General features: G+C 39.2%; 2 protein-coding genes across 2 annotated transcripts; both read right to left on the reverse strand.

Moving 5' to 3' along the window:
- Positions 1 to 343: 343 nt before the first annotated feature.
- Positions 344 to 7,373, reverse strand: lss (lanosterol synthase (2,3-oxidosqualene-lanosterol cyclase)). The gene is made up of 22 exons (XM_026271491.1): positions 7,305 to 7,373; positions 6,695 to 6,863; positions 6,477 to 6,615; positions 6,102 to 6,210; positions 5,425 to 5,546; positions 5,219 to 5,315; positions 4,987 to 5,122; positions 4,763 to 4,871; positions 4,559 to 4,677; positions 4,290 to 4,387; positions 4,171 to 4,198; positions 4,008 to 4,064; positions 3,860 to 3,931; positions 3,724 to 3,774; positions 3,353 to 3,502; positions 2,353 to 2,449; positions 2,162 to 2,267; positions 2,019 to 2,084; positions 1,858 to 1,938; positions 1,554 to 1,724; positions 833 to 911; positions 344 to 737 (listed from the first exon to the last, which is right to left on the reverse strand). Exons 1-22 carry the CDS (start codon positions 7,316 to 7,318, stop codon positions 600 to 602), a joined length of 2,208 nt encoding a protein of 735 aa, XP_026127276.1. The 5' UTR covers positions 7,319 to 7,373; the 3' UTR covers positions 344 to 599.
- A 386-nt stretch (positions 7,374 to 7,759) lies between these two features.
- On the reverse strand, positions 7,760 to 19,976 carry mcm3ap (minichromosome maintenance complex component 3 associated protein). Its single transcript, XM_026271492.1, has 31 exons — positions 19,893 to 19,976; positions 18,137 to 19,603; positions 17,396 to 17,631; positions 17,220 to 17,301; positions 16,380 to 16,527; positions 16,086 to 16,288; positions 15,806 to 15,945; positions 15,506 to 15,703; positions 15,124 to 15,392; positions 14,725 to 14,887; positions 14,448 to 14,608; positions 14,076 to 14,299; positions 13,712 to 13,986; positions 13,527 to 13,627; positions 13,261 to 13,392; positions 12,926 to 13,030; positions 12,327 to 12,479; positions 12,037 to 12,234; positions 11,858 to 11,926; positions 11,625 to 11,759; positions 11,386 to 11,539; positions 10,951 to 11,215; positions 10,766 to 10,863; positions 9,939 to 10,329; positions 9,594 to 9,857; positions 9,374 to 9,503; positions 9,104 to 9,277; positions 8,864 to 9,011; positions 8,632 to 8,774; positions 8,365 to 8,512; positions 7,760 to 8,267 (listed from the first exon to the last, which is right to left on the reverse strand). Exons 2-31 carry the CDS (start codon positions 19,515 to 19,517, stop codon positions 8,094 to 8,096), a joined length of 6,462 nt encoding a protein of 2,153 aa, XP_026127277.1. The 5' UTR covers positions 19,518 to 19,603; positions 19,893 to 19,976; the 3' UTR covers positions 7,760 to 8,093.
- Between the last annotated feature and the right edge of the window lie 386 nt (positions 19,977 to 20,362).

Genomic DNA, 20,362 nt, shown 5'->3' on the forward strand with positions numbered 1-20,362 from the left:
GCTCAGAATGAAAATACTTATCTAAAACTGCACAATGTATTCTGCATACAATTAAAAAATGTATTATGAGGGACAGAACACATACGAAATATTTGTCAGTGTTTTCTTTGGCTACATTGAGGTCACGTGACCTCATTACTTAGCATGTTTAATTCATGTTTTTTTATTATTAATAATAATAAGTATTATAATAACAATAATAATTTGTACATCTCTTTTACATAGAGCATATTCTGAACTACTGAGCAGTATGCGGCTTCCCCAACAATATTATTCTGAATTGATTTCAGTCAGTGCAAACAAGAGGGGGATTATAAAACATAAATCAGACACAAAGCAGAGATCCAAAATATAAAATTATTTATTATAAGAGTACAAGAAATCACTTTTAATTACATAATCATCTACAGGATACAACGCCCTGGTCCCATGGTTAAAAGAGCACAAAAATGAATCAAATATTCATTCTGTAGATAATATTCTAAAGACTTTGATAAATCAGTCCTACTTTCTAAAGAGCAGCAAACAGGTTTGTTTCAAATAAGAATGATCTTTGATTGGATACTGCTTATTTGAGGCACAAGTACACAGTATCTGACTCAGAGTTTGAGTTTCCCAGCCAGAGGGCTGCAGGGGTAGAGCCGTGAGAAACGGCCCAGCGTCCACACAGGAAACACATTCCTGTAAGAGGTGTAGCTGATGGCACAGCTTTTATTAAACACTCCAGAAATGTTCTCCTAAAAAACAAGGAAACAACCCAGCACATTTTATTAGAGAGAGACCTCCAAAAGAGATGAATTGTAGAAAAGATGTAAGCAACAGCTTTGCTTACCTGTGGCCAGTCTCCATTGGGCAGCTGCCTGTCGATCAGAACTTGAATGCCTCGCTCCATCTCTCTGATGTCAGGGTACCTAAAAATGACACCTTTTAAGTAAATTAACCCTGTTTTGGAAAAGCAACCTCACTGAACCGCATTGTTTTCCATGCAATTTGCCATAAATCAACACTTTGAAAAACACTAAAGAGTCAGGAAAAAAGTTAATGTACGCTGTCAAACACTGAAATGTCATATTTACTCAAATTTAAGAATCATTTTGATTCTAAATCATCAAAAAAAAGTTGAGTTTAACAGTGAAAAAAAAGAGAGAGAGAGAGAGAGAGAGAGAGAGAGAGAGGCAGAGGAGGTAAAAATAACAATAGATATTACTTACACTAAGTACAAATAATGTTAGATACTATTTATAATTTCTTGCAGTTACTTGTATTTATAGTCATGGTGTCTGTGCAGCTAATTTTAATAATAATAATTTTTTATATATATATATATATATATATAATTATTATTTTTTTATTACCTCACATATTTTGTATTTTAAAATCACTGACAAGCTAGGCTTTCTGTTTTTGCAAGAATCTTTAGTATTTTTCCTATTGTTGATATTTGTTAAACTGAATAGAAAACAATGTGGGTCAGTTTGGTAGCTTTACCCAGTTTTTGAACAGGAGGGCAGTTCTGTACAGTAGAGGTATCTAGAAACTACTGCTGATGTTACCTGGCAGCCATCAACCCCAGCAAAGCCCAGCAGGTGTTGTGGATCTGTGAGTTCTTGCTCTGAACGTAGCGGCGCTGCTCACATGACTCGAAGTCCTCGCCCCAGCCTCCATCCTCCATCTGCTTCGACAGCAGGAACTCACATGCACGTTTCACCTCCACACAAACAGACCTGCAACACACAAACCAAATCGATTACAGGGACAAATAAAGAGCTGAATAATATGTAATAATATAGCTAAAAGAATATGAGCTGATGATTTATTAAATGAAGATCAATTTAAGAAGAAAAACAAATAACACACCCATTTTGGAAAGTGTGGCCCATACATGCAAATGCCTCCAGACCAAACCAGACTCCATACGTGAAACACACTCCCCAGGACCTAAGACAAGAAGAATACTTCATAAACAGTCTAAGAAGCAAAAGAATAATGTCTCTGATTATAAATGAACCAACGCCTACCCTTCCCATGAGCCATCAGGTCTTTGAACCCTCCTGCAGTAGTCCAGCCCTTGCTGAAGAGTTGTCCTATGTGATCAAGAGACGTGGTTAAACCAAACCATTTTTCAAACCACAATATGCTGAAATATTTAGTTTGGCTGTACCTAATCTCTTCTGCTCTGTGCTCAGGATATACGCTGTGAAAGTGTTTCAGTGCCTGCATTACAGCGGAGGTACACTCAACATATGTGTAGTCGATCATTATATCACCTGGGAGAGTAAGAGGTAGAAACAGACACGTTGAGACCAATGAAAAATACAGTCTACTGAACATGACATTTTGCTGCATGCTCACCAAACACTTCAGATGGGTTCAGCAGCTCCAGCAGTTTTCCACCACGTTTGGTCTCATACGTGGCAAACCCTCCATCAGGATTTCTCATGCTTAGCAGCTGAAACAAAATCACATTTAAAGAATAAGACACATTAAGGACACTATTTCAAATAAATGCTGTTTTTTCTATTACAGCTTTTTATTAATCAAAGAATCATGAAAAAATGTATCACTGTTTCTACAAAAATATTAAGCAGCAAAAAAATTTTTTTTAGCATTGCAATAAGAAATGTTTTTTGAGAACCAAATCGGCTTATTAAAATGATTTCTGAAGGATCATCTGACACTGAAGGCTGCGTAATGGCTGCTAAAAATTCAGCTTTGCCATCACAGAATAAATGACAACATTATCATAGAGAACAGCTGTTGAAAATCGTAATAATATTTCACAATATTATTGTTTCTACTGTATTTTTGATCAAATAAATGCAACTTTGGTGACAATAAGAGACATAATTAAAAAAAAAAATTCTGCACCCTCCAAACCTTTTGGTACAATTTGATACATGTGTGTTTATTCTGACACACACTGTTAGTTTGGATGCATTTCACTGTGCAATTTCATTGGAAAGATGAGCCATGCATGAACATTAGAGAAGTGAGAATATATTATATAAGCCTATGAATAATTACTGAATATAATTAACATACATTTAAATACTCAGTGAACAGAGAAAAATAAATTTTTTGAAAGACTGAGATTAAAAATGGGGAGTAAAGACCCTCTTAATAGGATCTGACACTGTCTGTGCTGTGAGTTGATGAGATTTGAGTCATAAAGATTCTCTGTGTTGCATAGTGGCTTAAGCACACTGTGCCCTTGAGCAAGACACTTAACTCTAGATTGCTCCAAGGGGATTGTTGCTATAAGAAGTGTAGTGTAAATCAGATTATTGTGGCTCTGCACTGATAAGACACAGACAGAATGTTAAACATGTCGAACTGTAAACTCGTCTTTTACCACATTGACAGCATCACAGAGTCTTTCAGCGGGAATTGTTTCTGTGAGGAAACCGCACTGCTCCTGCAGCAGCATCACAGATTTCAGTCCTTCCGCTGTGCAGTCCGCAACTATCCAACCACAGTCCCGCGTGCTGAAGGGAAAACCTCCCTGAATCACACAAACACACACTCATTCAAGTTCATGTTGAGCTTTATCGTCATTCTGCTACATGTGTGGACATAGAGTGGAACGAAATGTATTGCCTCACAGGACCACGGTGCTACATAAATACAGACATACAGCAATGGAGTAAAACGGTATAAACCTATACATAAACCATTCATTTAAGAATGGTTGAGAAGATTGAAATGAAATACCCAAAAGTTTACCTTGTTCATTTGTCTATAATACTTCTCATATTCTGGAGGATTATCTTTGATCTATAATAATAAAAAATATAGAAACCAAATTATTAAATTTCCGACAGATAGATGGATGGATAAGATTTCAATGAATCATTGTCACCTGGGTCAGATCAAAGAAATGATGGGCTTGTTTGAGGCACTCTGTAAACCTGGGGATGTCCTGGGCACCTGCCTGTTCAGAAAACAAGGCCAACTGATTAATCATCAGCTATGCGCCAGTTTTGGTTTTATTTATAAAGATACAATACCTCAAGAAATGCTTGTACTGCAAATGCAGTATCCCACAGCTGTGATCCATTTGTACCCTGATGGGAAAAAAATTAATAATGTGAGTGAGAATTGTTATTCATACTGTTAATAATAACATTTAACTGATCAGATGAAATGTTCTTCATAATGACAACATCTCACCTGCATTTTCATACCATCCAAACCCAGCCTGGAGCATTGAAAAAAAATTGAAATGACAAAAAGAAAATTATTATTATTATTCATTATAAGCAGGAAATGACTAAAATCAGACCACAAACCATAGATAGTCAGGAATCCTTGATACATGCTCTTGAAAGGCAGGTGATGTGGGTCCATCCACATACCAGCGTACCAACATATTGATCGTTTTCGAAATCTGACAAAACAGGAAGCTATTTTTGTAAACAATATTTAAGACCGAATTATTATTAATGAACAGTTCTGATCAAGCATGTACAGAGAAACTGCACACAATAAAACCAGAAATATGGATGAATAGAGTCAATATGACATTACATAATATCAAATGTATACTCTTTTCTCTCACCGGGCCAATGCTGATACACTTAGTGAAGCGATCGTCTGCTTTAATATGGTCATAAAGCTCATTCACTGCTTTTTCTCTCAGCATAGTGCTGTGATGAGCTTCATACACATTCAAGATCACTGTAAGATCAAGTTTGATAGTGTTATGTGACTTCACTGAAATGAAAAGGATTATTATTTTACAGAGATATTACACTTCTCTCACAATAAGCGATAGTAAGCAAGGTGCTGTGAGGTGTGTACAAGTCACAAGCTGCAATGTTGTTCCTCTGAGCTGGCCAGTCAATAGTCGAGTACTCCTGGACATAGAGCTCCTGTTTAACACCCAAAAAACAAACAACTGTGACTAGATAGTATTAGTTCAGGCGAACATGTCTGATTTAATGTGGTCTCCGAGTGGCCTCTAGTGGTAGCACTGTGAAACTTTACCTGTCTTAAACTGAGAATCAGTGGATCTTCATCGGCAGACAGCCTGACCGCATAACAGTAGCTCATGGGCAGGTAGACCTGCCGACAGTGGCACCATAAAGTGGAGGGATGTGCCGGCACCCAGGAAGGGAACAGCCTGATGGAAAAGAATTGTGAAAGGATATCTAACTAATGTTAAAAAAAAAAAAAAAACACGACACTTTATTTGTAAACGGATGAAGTCTCGGGATACCACATCTCTGGAAAGAGCGTATTCATCCCTTCCCAGCTGTATACATTGAGGATGGCCAACCAGAATTTCCCCCAGGAGGGTATACCGACCGCACCACCTGTAACAGAGCGAGACAATACTGAAACTGAATATCATATTATTTCATTTATTGGGTTTTGTTACATATGAACATCCAAGTAAATGTTTGTTTATCAGCAATCGCAGACCTTTGCTGTGTAAAATATTCCTTGCGCGAACCATATCTGGATCATCAGGCCCAACTCCCAGAATTCTCAGGGTGGTGTAATTCAAGGCTGTTCCGAAAACAGTAGACTTATCTTCAACGTGCCTGGAAAATAAATATGTGTGCAAAAGTAACAATTCAATGATTATCCCAGTGAAGTTAAACAGTAAAGGAACAGGGAAAGATATTTTGAAGAATGTTTGTATGCAAACGGTTTCTGTTCCCGTTGAGTCTCGTTGTATTTTTTTGTCCATGCAATGCAAGTCATGGAAATTAAAAATGTTTGGTTACCGGCAACTTCAAAATATCTTCTTCAGATGAATTTACTATGCAATTAATAGATGTTTTTATCCAAAGCAACTCAAAAAAAGGGGAACAAAGTAATTTGTTAATGAGCCAATGGTATTCATAGTGCACAATGCCAGGTTTAATAGATAACTAGATTAGAAGGCAAGACAATGGAGAAAAATTTTTGACAAAAAAAACCCATTATTCCTAAATTACAGTAATACATTTGATTTCCTTCTCTCTTTTTTGGATTATAATAATGGGATAATTTCTTATTTTATTCTTTTGATTTGTGAAATATAATCTGGATGCTCCTTGCAGGAATCATGAGATTCACCCCATATAATAAAAAACAATGTTTTTAATACTCACAGGCCCCAGCCTCCGTCAGGCAGCTGCACAGAGCGGAGGTATCTAACCATTTCCTGCCTCCATGCATCTGGCAGAGGGATCTTAGCAATATGACAGGTTATGAGCAGTCCTGAAAACCATCAACAAATAGACAGTTCAACTTTAAAAATTCTCTCTTTCTCAGTAACATTATTATTTACTTTATTAAAGGCAAATTTTAACCTTAATAATGCATGGGTTAATCAGACAAAAAAATAAAAAGTCATGTAATGCTCAACTGATAATACTTATTTATATTATGCATAATTTATTATGTATATATTATCAGAATATTTAATTTCATCTAATGACAAAACAAAGAAAGTCTGTCCAAATGGCTCAGTATAAATGAATGACCTGGAAGTAAGAAAAGAGGTCCACCATAATCCCCAGCCCAGTGTCCATCTTCAGCCTGGAGACGGCTGTAGAAGTCCATTCCCTTCAGTGCAGCTTCTACTGCAGTGTGTGCGGCAGGGGATGCTGAGATGAACTCACCCTGGGGTCAGGAAGAACAGATTAGACATGAAAATTAATATAAGAGTTGCAGTATACTTGTCTGTAATGTTAATGCTTACCGTGTCCAGTCCCAGAGAGTGAGATTCCAGCATGCTCTGCTGTCTGTCCACGCCGTCTGCCTCCTCAATGTACCTCCAGCTCTGTCTGCCCTCCACATTACTCAACCTCCAGCGGCTGAGATCTGTCACTGGCTCGGTCTTATAGGGGCCTCCCCTTCTCCGCAAACACCTGAATCAAATCTTTAAATGTTACACTTGGATGGGCAGAGTAACAGTAGTACAGTAACACTTTTCAAGCATTTAACATAACACACATTTTTTTTTAAACTGATGTGCATCTAACAATAACAATAAAAAGACTTTCATTAATTTATTTAAATTATAGTTAAGTTTGTCAGAACAAAACAGCACTGTAGAAATACATTTACATTGTGTTTCTCAAAAAATAAATAAACAAATAAACACCTAGCAGTGTTTCATGACTTCATAAATCATATGTTGTTATAAAGATAGCATCTACAGATATGCATATTATGATGAATGAAAACCTAAAACGTCATAATTAATATATTAGTTACTGTTTAACGTTAATAATAAAATGAATATATCATTTAATATCTTCGTGATTTTAAAACATAAGCATTTACAAATTGTAAACAATTGTACTCACGTTCCCTCTGTCATCTCTTGAAGTGCAGGAGCAAAACTTGTAAACTTGAAAGAACCTGCGTATTTCAGCTGATCGACAGGTTAAACGCCTCCTTAAAAGCAGCCTGGGAAATGTAGTTCTGTATTCCTCTAAAATCGTTCTTAAAACGGTATACACATGGAAAGGGGCTTCATTCTTAAACTACGTATCCCATAATGCTTAGCACTGCCTTCCGAGCGCGATATGGCATGGAGAGATATGACCAGAGGACAGGCCCTCCAATCAGTTGTTAGAAACATAGCAAAATGGGCGTGACGTGCCAGTTCACACCAACCACGTTCGGAGGGTTATGAATAATTAATCACCTCATGTTAAGTTAACTCGTAATTTAAAGGTGAGCCTGTAGTAATATGAACAAAAACATCTTTAAAATATTTGTTTCTCAGTATACTAGTCGGAAAAAATGCACAAAATCAGTAGTTTGATAAAAACAATCAATCTTTATGGTTGTCCAAAAATATACATTTAAATACAACAGAATTATCGGGATGAACAAAATCTATTCAACTCTATTATTCAGAAAGCGGGAAAGCATGTATGAAAACAAACAAATTCTAAATTACTGTTAAAGTACAAGGAGATACACACGCTAAAAATTAATTAAACCTAATAGTTGAGGAACATGACTTAAGCATTTTATCAAAAAATATAAAATTTAAAACAGCAAAAATAAAACTGCAGAGACCAAGAGGCAGCATGCAAAAGACATTTTCTGTCAAATTGGGAGACTCTATGTGGCATTCAGCAGCTTCAGTTGTCTACCATGTCTAAAAGACACTTCAGCTTGATGTCACACACACGTTCCTCCTCCTTCTGACTTGACAACTCTCTTTTCAAGTCCTGCAAACGCTGGAACAAAGATACCGGTCTGTTTCTTTCAAGAGATGCAACAGTCTTCTCAACAGAATCTTTAGTTTCCACTTCCTTCAAATGAAAAAAAGAAATGCAGGTTTAAGGCCTTTATAATGAAAGCTGCTTTTTAACTTCATATTATTTTCACAGTTATTATAGAATACTGTACTTGTATGCGGAAGGTAGCAGCAGGGCGCTTGGAAGAGGAAGTCCTAACTAGCGGAGGTGAAGAGAGGAGGGTGGAGGGGAGGAAAAGAGGAAAAGAGGCAGAGGACAAACGATCCGCTTCAATCCGACGCTGAATCTGCTCTCCGATTCTAGATACACATGTGAAAAAAACATACAAATAGACAAAATCTCATAATGCATCATTATATTTTCTCAAATGTGTGTAAAACTCAGTTTATTGCATTAAAAAAAAAAGTTTAAACCTAACCTCTGGCCCTCAGCATTCATCTCCTGAACAGTTAAGAGAGTACGCTGAAGTCGCTCCATGATGGGATTCTGTGTGCTGTCTGCATCAAAGACTCTTTTGTAAGGAGATGATATTTTCTCAACCAGGTCGGTTGTTTCTGTTTCCTTTGAAGAGCACAAACATAAAAAACTTAATGCTATTGTAGTAATGCAAGTATATTAATCCAGTTGTGATGCCCCTATTATAACTCTACCTTTATGTTGACAGTGCCAGCAGCAGGGTGCTTTCGGGAGGGGGTCATGGTCACAGGCATAGACGGGACAGTGGAGGTCAGGGTTAAAGGAAACGATGAAGGGTGTAAAGTATCTGCTTCAATCCGACGCTGTACCTGCTCTCCAATCCTACAGACACATGTTAAGAAATGGTTACTACAAACAGACAGATTAAAAAAGGCAACACTGTTAACTCTAATATTAAAATTGTTAATGCTAACCTCTGTCCCTCAGCGTTCATATCGCGAATGGAAGAGAGAATCTTTTCAAAGTGCTGCGACATGGGAATTTGTGCAGCATCACGCACAGAAGGCCATTCCTCTGCATCTACGTGACTCTGAAACAGCTTCTGTTTGGGGAAATGTCTGGCCGTGGTTGGGAGCATGACTTTTGACCTATCAGAAAACGTTGATATTTTGTTTACATTTTTTGATGAAAGGCTGTTATGCTATCTACTGTGAATAATACATGTGTAAAACAGTGATAGTTACATGTCTAATGCCAGCTGTCTTTCCTGATATGTCTGTTTCACAGCCTCTGTCCAGCTATCAGGGGTCCGGAAACACTTCAGGCTGTCTTTGTTAAAGTATACACGAATCTCGCCATCATCCGTGAGGGCATCTGTGATTTTAAGAGTTAAAACATATATTTAACAATTAAACATGTTCAAAGCTCATGATTGGCATTATGTTACCAATCTGTTTTTCTCACCTTTTAACACCAGAGTCTCCAAACCCCAGTCCTTCATTCGATGCTCTACACACAGGCTTATTATGTCGTCCCAAGGAATTTCATGAAAAGATGGTCCAGTTGTCTGAAAGTCATCCTCATCTCCATCACTCGCATGAAAGTACTGGTAGTTCACTCTTCTTAGCAGGTTCTCCAGGCGGGACATTAGAATAGGTTGGCTTAAGGGTGAGGTAGGGATCTGGGATACGTACTGAAATATCGAGGCACACAAATGTGGCCAGGACGCTGAGAAATAAGAAAAGGGATTAGTTTTGATTTCTCTCAATTCAGATAAAACTACTCAAATCTACAAGGATTGGAACCTACCAGTAACTGGAGGCAGATCCCACTCAGGAAGTTGCCGGCTTAGGATGGATCTCTTCAGCCACTCCAGGTGTTCTGGAGAGTTCCAAGTCTGATGAGGAATCAGCTCACTGTTCTCGGGGAGAGAGAATTCAGGAGGTGGCCAGCAGAGACCGGACAGATGCTCCGATGAAACCACACGTGCTAGGAAACTCAGCACACTGTTACAGAGCTGCACGATGGGCTCCGGGTGCTGGGACGGAAGACCTGCATGTTTCCTGTCCTGCTTGTCTCGGTGTAGTCTGGAGTAGAACTCATGGCACAGGCCTAACTCAACAACCTGCAGCAGGGTGTGAGAGGACAGGGCTGGGCCAGCGGGAGAACGGGCGGCAAGCCACCTGATCACATGACTCATCTGAAGTGGATCAATTATATAAATAGAATACGTTACATTTTCAATAACCATTCAAAACATCAATCCTCATTTTCCCTGATAAGAAAAAAAAAAGCATTTAAATCTATCCATGCTTTCACCAAACATTATGTGCAACAGTGGAAACTACTTTTAATTTTAGATGCTCTTAAAAAAGTAAATGTAAAATGTATATATTTATTTGTGTTTAATAAATGGCAACTTGAAATATGGGGCCCCAGTCATTATTTGGCTACAATTTATCACCATAATTATATCGCCCTGTTTTGACTATTGAGCCAATAACTATAGCATTAAAAAAAGTTCACGTTTATAAACCAATACCTATTCAGCTATACACATCACGCATCCCTAACACAAATATTTGTAACTATATTAAAAACTACTTCATATTCTCTATATTTTTTTGCAAACCAACCTGCTCTGAGCCTTGCAGGTCAGTGAGGGTTGCTGGTATGTGGACGAAGATGTATTCAGAGATGAGACCATCTTTGACTAACATATTTAACATTAGTGCTGTGAAAGAGAGACAGTAAAATAATCAGATTGCAGTCTTTAACAGTCTTGTCTACTATATTATTATGTCTTTCCTACAAAACTTGCCTTCTTCCAAACCATGATCATTGGTACCGCTCTCTTGGTTGCCAATAACCACCACAACCAGTGGTACAGGAGAGTGCCAGCAGCTGGCCTGCTGCACCTGCCTCAGCTGAAGGAGAGCAGAGAGCAGGGACACATCCTCATCCTCTTCACCCTGTCCAGCACTGTTAAGAGGGGGAAGTAGCATCAGAAGAGCATTGGTGCCATGGAGCTCCTTCTGTTCCTCCAGCAAACACTGGTCTTCTGCACTCAGAGGTCCATGACATGCCTGCACACAAACACAGGGGTTAATCGTGTCAATGCAGAGAGATCTGGATAACTGGATATTAATGAGCTTCGTTTCCATGAGGTCTGTTTTCTCTTCAATACCTCAGTTTAACTGGGTAAATAATGACAGAATTGTAATTTTAAGGGAAAACTATTCCTTCTGAAACTTACTTTTATAGCAATGTGAACTTCATGAGTCTGTCCCCTAATATTTGTCAAGCTGTGACTAATGCAGAGTGTTTTCAGTTGCCCTTTGAGTTCTTTCTCACTCTCTTCAGATTGGTTTTCTCCACCCAATTTAACCTCAAGCCAGTCTGTCAGAATCCTGCATGGAAACAAACATAAAAACAAAACAGGTCAGTTGTGATTTTACTTGTTATAAGACATTTCTCCACAATTTCGTTCCTTACCTGCTGGCATAGCTTAAGTCACTATCACAGCTGCTTGGTAACAGAAGCGTGGCTTTCCAGAAGATTCTGTCAGGTGCATTAGGGGTGCTTTCTGCCACAAGAGTGGGCAGGTCAAGAGGCATCCATACACGCTCACTGCCAAAGAAGGATAATTAACCATTCTGACAATCATGGCCATAAAAATGATCTGCATTCTGCATATCTACACCACACTGCATCCCCACTGTACTTACCTCAGTAAGAGATTGTAGTAGTAGGACACTTTCATCTGATGAACTGCTTCCAGTCGCATTTTCAGCAATCTATTATTCAAATTAATTACCAGGAACAATCATTAACATGCATTCCAAAAAATAAATAAATACATAAAAGCAAAAAAAAAAAAAAAAAAAAAATAGATATCTCCAATCACCTTGTGCAGGAAACTGCCATGTTCCCAGAGTTACCCAGGTTGACCATCCCCTGGGCCAGGAGGTCCAGAGAGGGGCTCGTAGGGGCACTGGGTATGAGAGCCTTAAGTTTGAACCGTGGATCTACACAGCCAGGGGCAGCAGGGAAACCACGCATCTGTCTCTTTAGCTGACGACGCACGGCTACCACGTCACGCCACCTGGAGTATATGCATACAGGTTTCTTTAGAAAACCTATTTGCTCCAGGGCTTCCTTCATACACAAAGGGAAATAATAATATATTCCTCAAACCTCTTGATGAACTTGCAGATGCGCCTCAACTCATTGTCCAGGATATCTTGTGCCATTGCGGCCAACTCCTCAGCCAGCGTCTCCTCTACTATGCTGTTGCATTCCTCTGCTGAGCAGCGGGCGATACAAGCCGCCTTTTCTTCTAAAGCAAGCCTGGAATAGAAGAACAGCACAACCAATTTTGCACATGCTCATTGATGAATATCACAAATACTTGTCAAAAGTCATGTTACATCCAAAAATCAAAATGAAGAAATATTATAATAAATTTATATATAATAAACATTTAGCATTTAGAAATTGAGCTTAACAATTACATTTATCTTAATGCCTAAACATTTGCATTGTGATCATTTAAAATTAAGCATAATCCCACCCCTCCCAAAAAACTCTTTCCTATAATCTAAACTCATATTATATTATGTCAGATAAAGCGTCTTATTAATGGCTTCATTTCCTTTAGACAAAACATAATTTCCTTTTTTCCCCCCATTTAATTTCAGGGAGATATAATCCCTTACAACTGTTAATGAGGAAGCCTAAAGGGACAGACAATAGCAAAGAAAACTTCAGGGAGATTTTTATGTAGGATCGGGTACCTTATTTCAGTGTCTGCGGTCGCTCTTATACTCTCTGTTAGCACCTCGTCACTGATTTTAGCACACAGCTCACCGCTGAACTGCTCAAGAAAGGCTTCCTTCCGCCTGACATCAAACACAGAAAATAGAAAAAGAGTTGAAAACGCTCTGGTTACTAAACATAACCAGAAATGCCTAAAATGCCATTGGTTTGTGCAGCTGCACACGTTAACAAATCAGAATCCAGTATTCAGAGGAAATAAGAGTTACCCTAGATTCATACAAATGCGAGAGACCATTTCGGAAGGGAGCTTAACATACAAAAAAACAAGCATTGTATTAAAAAATTCACACACCTGGCTTCTTCCTGCCTGCGTTTCTCCTCTGCGATTCTCTCGTTCTCAGCGATGATCTCTGACGCGGATAGTTCCCTCAGCAGCTGATTTAAGACTTCACTCACAACCGTTTCTAACTCACTGTCACTCGCACTGCAGAACACACATGAGCACACACGTTAAGACACAAACACTATGTTAAAAATTTGTTTTGACTTTATGCAAGTGATATCTTCTTGCTAACAAAAAAATTAAAACCTGTGGGTCAGAAAAGAAAAAGTTCCTACCTGAGGGCTGCAGACACATATTCAGCAGCTGCACGGGTTATATCAGAGACTTCGGCTTCCACTACCTCATTAAGCACCGCGTCCACCTCTGCCATTATATCCTGCCAGAGATCATAGTGTCATTAGTGAGCTTATGTATGATCCATACTGTAGGACTTTGCAGTTAAAACTGGAAAGTGTCTCACCTGATCTGTGTACGCTGGTTCTCGTTTGGGAGGAGGAGATGGAGGTCGGACTGGTTGTGGGGCAAATATGGGCTGGAAAACCAGCCGTGGTACCACGGGAAGAGAGGATTCTGTTTGGTTCCTCTCTCCGGTTTCCTCCGTGTCGTCAGATTTTACAGGCTCTGTCATGCCAGGGTGGTCCACAAACAGCCGTGGTTGAGCCAGAAGCCTCGTTGTCACCTGAGGCCTGGAGTCAGGCTCCATCAAGGGCTTCAACTCCTGCCTCTGTGGAGGAGCTGCCAAAGACGAGGATTAAAATATCGACAGTAAGAATAAATATATTCCAATTTTCACTAATGAACTAAGAATCTAATTGCATCCGCACCCTTCAGGATAGCTGGTGGAGGCCCGGAAGAAAGGCTGTCTCCTGTGTACTTGTTGTTGAAGTCAAAGCTGCAAACAGGATTGTGCTGGGGTGGGTTGGGTAGAGGTCCACCGTTCACCACCTCGCCAATCAGAACAGTTCTTTTCCTCTCAATGACCATAGACTTCTTCTGCGGTAAGGAGAAATCAGGCTCCTGATAGGCTGTGCGACTAAGTTCTACCATGCTGGATGAGAGACAAAATAAGGCATTCGTTTTCAAAAACTCTGCATCTCCAAAATACCTTTGGACACTATTGCACTGAGAAAAAATCTTCATTAAAAATATTTTTTTTGGTTAAAATCAAGACAACAGAGAAAATAGGTAGGACATACCCATCACTGATAGTGAGGCCAAACTGCTGAATAAAGTCTGTGGCTTCAGCGGCATTGCGGAACATGAGCATTCTGACAAAGTCCTCAACTGGAAAAATGGTGGATCTTTGGGATCCCACAGTAAAGGCCACATTGAGGATTTTCAGTGCCTTGCTTCTCACCTAATCAAACAGAGACAAAAACATTTTGTAACTAAAGAAACTCAAAGGTTTAATGAGGTGCAAAGTACTTCAAAAATACTGCCTATAGAACTACCCTCTGGGTAAGATGCACTTACCTGATTGAAGTATCTGTGAAGTATGCAGCTGCTCAAATAGGAAGCTGCACTCACAAGTTTAAAGAACCGGACAAAGTTATTGCTGTTGAGTGCTGCACAGGCCTGCACAGCAAAATCCACCTCTCGAGACTCCCGTACCTCTTTACGGAACTGCTGCACCTCGCTGCATTGACACAAAACAAATCCATTTGTATCCTTCATTACATCAATGCAACTAAGTTTATTACAAATGTGCATTTCTCATTTACAGCTTATTATATGAACTGAATCCATAAACTGGTTGTGTTGTCAGCGACAGAGGCCTAATCTACTGTTTGAACTATAGGAATGCCTTGAATATTGCAATGTTTTTTTTCATCTTTAATGCAAGAAGAAAAGACGATAAAAGCAAGGTTTTACCGAAGAATATCTCCGTCATTGAGCTTAAGCAACACATTGTATTGACGGAACTCTGCTTCATTGGGGCAGTACACCTCTTTAGTGGCTAGGTCTTGATACATCTCCTTTAGACTCTGCAGGCATTTTGTCATATTCTCATTGTTGATTTTTGCATCAAAAGACATCATGGGTTCCTGGCAGAGGTGATGGGCACAGTGAATGTGGAAACGGGTACATTTCTCAATGAGCGATACCGTTTCTGGATCACACAGATGCTGCTGGGTAATGTCCTGCAAGAAAGGTTAAGACACATGTAAATAGATATAACATTGATACAACATCAGTCAGTTAGACACCTTAGAAATAAGGCCTTAGATCAAGCATTTAAAGTTGCTATGCCCACCTTCCGAATTCCTCTAGTTCTGTTCCAGACGAAGTCATACCAGTCACGGTAACTGCCCTCACCCTGGTCCATAATCTGGGTTACAAGGTAGTCCATAGTCAGGCTTAGCACAGGAAGTGGTCTAAGCTCATGAGGGAGTGGTTCTTCCTGATCGGCCGAAGACCTGCTATACTCTTTGATAGCAGCAAAATGATCCACCTAAGCAGAAGGGGAGGATTTTATCACAAATAACTTTGCCTAAGAACTCGAATGAAAACATGGATTTTCGATCATTACTGGACTGTACTGTGATCATCAAACCTTCTCTGTATCTGGAATCACTTCAAAGACGCTCAGCTGGTTGCGGGTTTCTCTCATATACCGCTCTTTCTCCGGGCACATATCAGGGCATGTTCCCACAAACACTTTGGACAAATCCAGGTCTGTTCTTTTGGGTCGAGCTTCAAAGACAAAAAGATAATTTATCAACATTAATGCTCAAATATAAATATAAAATAAAACAAACAGTATATATAACTTCAAATACAATAATAAATGCAGTTTTAGTACTAGACTTTATCAAAGGTAATTAAGGCTTTACCTTGTCGTAAAATCTTGTCTCTCTGCTCTAGAAGGCGGTATCTCTCCTCTGCGGTTTCAGCCACCTGACCAATCAAAGGCTGCAGTACCAAGGGCAGGTTAGTAATAGGTCGTTCTACGCTTCGTTCCTCTCCGACTGACTCCAATAGTGCCTCACTCTCAAACTGGAGTGTTTTAGCAACAGACGATTTTTGGATTGGAGAGCTGTAACATAAAAACAACATGCAGAAATAAATAATTAGGCCAAATAAGAATAACGCAAAGGAACTGCTTGATATTACATGTCTTAAATGACCTTTTAGTAAAGGAGCTAGTGGTGCTGATGGGCACTGCTCTGGGAAGAGGCTTGCGACAAGGGGAGGACTGCAAAGATGCAACCCCAGACTCTGAGTCGCCTGTCACATCTTTGACTTCTAAAGGATTAGCAGCTTTTTCACTTGGACCTGTAAATGACAATCATTTCATGAGCATAACAGTATGAGAGATAACATGTAGTGCTTCTGCTAAATTAAGGCTAAAACAAGGTATAAAATCACATGTAAACAGCACCTCTCATGTTGAACATGTCTCCAGCATTTTTTTTTTTTTTTTAGATGTTCATCAGTTTAAAGCAAAAAAAGCTCTCATTTTCTTATTTCCTGTGGCCCCTGTGTTGTTAAATTAGATTTGTATTGTAACTTTAACCGCCAAAAAAATTCAGATGTGAAAGTGTACTTGACCTCAAACAAGTTTTGTAAGGCCAGATTTGTTACAGTGGATGTTTCAGTTCGAAGCAATGCCAAATATTATATGATTGGAATATCCTTTCTAAATGTTTATTCTTGATAAACAATGTGCATTCACTGATAATTTCTTTGAATTACATTTTCATCCACAATATATTTAAATCATATTTTTATCCACTATATATTTAAACGGTTCAATTATCAAAATCTTTTTAATCTTGCTTTTGTTAAACTGATGAAATAAACATAATTTTCAGCAGTAATTTTACTGGTGACATTAACACTGCACTTAAGAATAGCATTTTGCAGTTAACAATACCAGAAAGCCAAACCAACATTTTACATTAAATTAATGAAGATTTTTACTCAATTCAATTGAACAGCAAACAAACAACTTAATAGTTACTCACTTTGCTTTTTCCTTTGCCAAAATATCTGAATTTCAGTCCTCTGGAATTGCTTTCCTTTCTTTTTGGCTTTGGCTGCAGATGCCTGGAAGACGAGAGAGTTCAACACATTCAATTAAATGTAACTCATTTTGTGGCAGTGAGCATTTTGTCTTATATATTTAACTAGAAATGCTCACATGATCTTGGAAATGCACGATGGCCAGATTCTTCTGAGGCCTGCAATACACCTTAAGCACTTTCCCAAAGTGCCCAAAATGCTGTATGATGAGGTTTTTCTTGTTTAGGTTGGGTGGGATGCCTTTGCACTGTATAACAGTGGCATCAGTAGGAGAGAGACCAGCCAAACTGTCTGTGCTGTCCTTTCGAGAGGCACGTCTACTTGGAGTGTGTGTCTGTGCTTCAGGCTTGAGCGCTATAAAGACAAGGGATCACAATCTTAGCAATGTTAGCAAGAAAAAAATATTTCTAAACATGTAATGTAATGTAGGTATATTAAAAACCCAAATAACTTTTATATTTATTTACTTAATTTTTTAAATTTATCAACTTCAGTCGATATTGAATATTTAATGATGCATGATTTAACAACTTTTTTATTTTAAGATTCTCTTTGTTGTCATCAGACACACATAACATTGTTTTTAAGAACACTAATAGACAAATAACACTGTTAAATGTAATCGTCAACAAATATCAAAATCATTTTTATCATATTTTATATTAAAATGCTTTGATGTCTAAATTTACTTGTAGCTTTTGATTTTTTAGGATTTTGGTTTTTGTAAATGTACTTTCAACTCACTTCAATTTATTTTCACAATAGCATAGAAATGTAATACATATCAATAACCTGAAAATAAATATTTCAATATTGGTGTGCTCCTGAAGAAAATCACAAGAAAAGACATGTAACTTACAAACTTCCTCTGCTTTTTTCAGCACTGTGGGAGCCTGAGATCTTGGAGGTGTATGAGCTAAATCACTGCCTGGACCGGGTGGATCTGGTCTATCTGGAAGATGATCTTCTCTCATCACTGGACTGACTTTGGATTTCATTAGGTCAGACAATGCATTACGAAAAAGCCCTCCAGCGGGGCCACGGCTTCTCAGCAGCGGGCGTTTGGCGGGTTGTCTTGGTCCATCTGCCCCCCCAGGCTCATCGCTTTTAGCTGCATTTGGATCAACTGGCTCCTCTTTTCGTTTTATGCCAAAACCCACAAAAGCTGTTTCTCCTCCACTGCTCTGTCCATCACCTGCTCTGTCCTCCGTTCTCTGTGGTGCTTCAGTCTTTGGGACCCCAAATCCAAATGATCCAATGCCAGTACCAAATGCAGGTATTTTGTTATCTGATTGAGACTGCAGGCTCTGTTCTGTGAAGCTGAAGGTGGATGGAGTCGTGGGCTGAGAAGCAGGCGTACTGCTGCTGGAAGGGTTGGCTGGCTGCGAGAAGGTGAACTGAATGCTGCTGCCACCACTGGGTGTCTCCTTTTGTGAAAAATTAGCATTGGAAAATGAGACAGATGGAGCTACTGCTGGCTGTGAGAAGCTGAAGCCCAGAATGCTCGGTTTTACGCACGAGAACAGCGAACCACCAGAGGAATTCTCCATAGTACTAGCTATGGGCTTGGATGATCCAACAGGTTCAGTGGCTGAAGACAGATTTGAGCTGGGAGGTTCGGGGCTGACACTGAAAATAGGTTTGAAAACTGCATCGTTGGGTGGCTTGAAACTAAACTGGTTCCCACCAGCTATATTATCAGTCCTACCCCCTGTTGAGGAGCTGGATGTGGCCGTGGGTACAGAGAGGGCAGAAAGCTGACCAAAACTGGGCTGGTTGGTAACAGTGTTACTGAAACTGGTCAGAGACTGCGAGGCACTGGAGGAAAGACCAAACGCAGAAGGCTGACCGAAAGCAGAGGTCTGATCAAAAGCAGACATTTGATTCTGTCCGGTAGCTTGAGAATATGAAGGCGGTGGTTGTCCAAATCCAAGTGTGCCTTGACCCAAACTAGACTGCCCAAAGGCCGGGGCTGATCCCAGAAACGTGAAAGAAGATGTCTGCCCCAAACCTTGTGATAACCCACCGGTCTGACCAAACGTAGGTGTTTGGCCGAAGACAGAAGGCTGGGGTGTTGGTTGGCCAAAAGTTGGCTGACTAAAAGCAGAGGGTTGTCCGAAACCAACACCCTGTGCTGGGTTCTGCTGGGCAAAGGATTGAAATGGGTTTCCAGGCTGATTAGTGTTGTTTGGTGCCTGAAAGGCAGTTTGTGGTTTACCAAAGATGTTTGAAGGATTCATGATCGCAGAAACAGCAACTGTTAAGATTTACTATTGTGATACAGAGCAAACCCTCAGCTGGTCATGACCAACGTCCTCTGAATCCTCTAAAACGAAGATAAAAAAGGGTTACTTGTGACTTTCCAGTTTATCTCAAACCAAATGTAGAAGTTATGTAACAAATCATCTCTTCATAATATGTGTAAATCCAAAGTAAACGTTTTTAAGACCTCAAATAGGAATTAATAAAAACAAACGCTGTTTCATGTAACGTTACTGAACGAGTACGTTTTAACTCCTGAACAGTAATAATATTTGTATGCATTTCATACATTTAAAATATACACACAACAATCAAAAACACTCAAATCGAAAAGAAACAACAACTGTAAATACTTTGGTGCGGTTCTCGTCGCAGTCAGACAGGATGTTGATTTGTCTTCTTCGTGAAGCATTGCCTTGATTCAACAAGAGTCTCGCGCGATTGCTGCCTCTAGAGGCAGACAAGAGCATGACACCATTAGATGACTAGTACTGGAGGTGAATGGGATTAAAGAAACGAACCTAGCTTTTATTTTAGATCTAGGTTTTATAACATTACAATTAGAAAATGATATGCACAGTTGAGAAATGTACTAGGAAAATGCCACAACAAGTCAAAGAATAAAAATGCAAAAAGTTTGGAGTAGTTTAGGGGCAGGGTAAGTTTATACAGTATAAACACCATTATGTTATGTCCCTTCAAAACATGGAAACTAGTGTCTGTGTGTGTTGAAGGTGATATATTAGTAATTTCATTTGTTGCATAATTACATTTGCTTAACTTTTTTGATTTCCAAATTTGCTTTGCTTTGCTTTCCAATATT

Source organism: Carassius auratus, chromosome 9 (assembly GCF_003368295.1).
Source record: "Carassius auratus strain Wakin chromosome 9, ASM336829v1, whole genome shotgun sequence".
NCBI classification, from domain to species: Eukaryota; Metazoa; Chordata; class Actinopteri; order Cypriniformes; family Cyprinidae; genus Carassius; species Carassius auratus.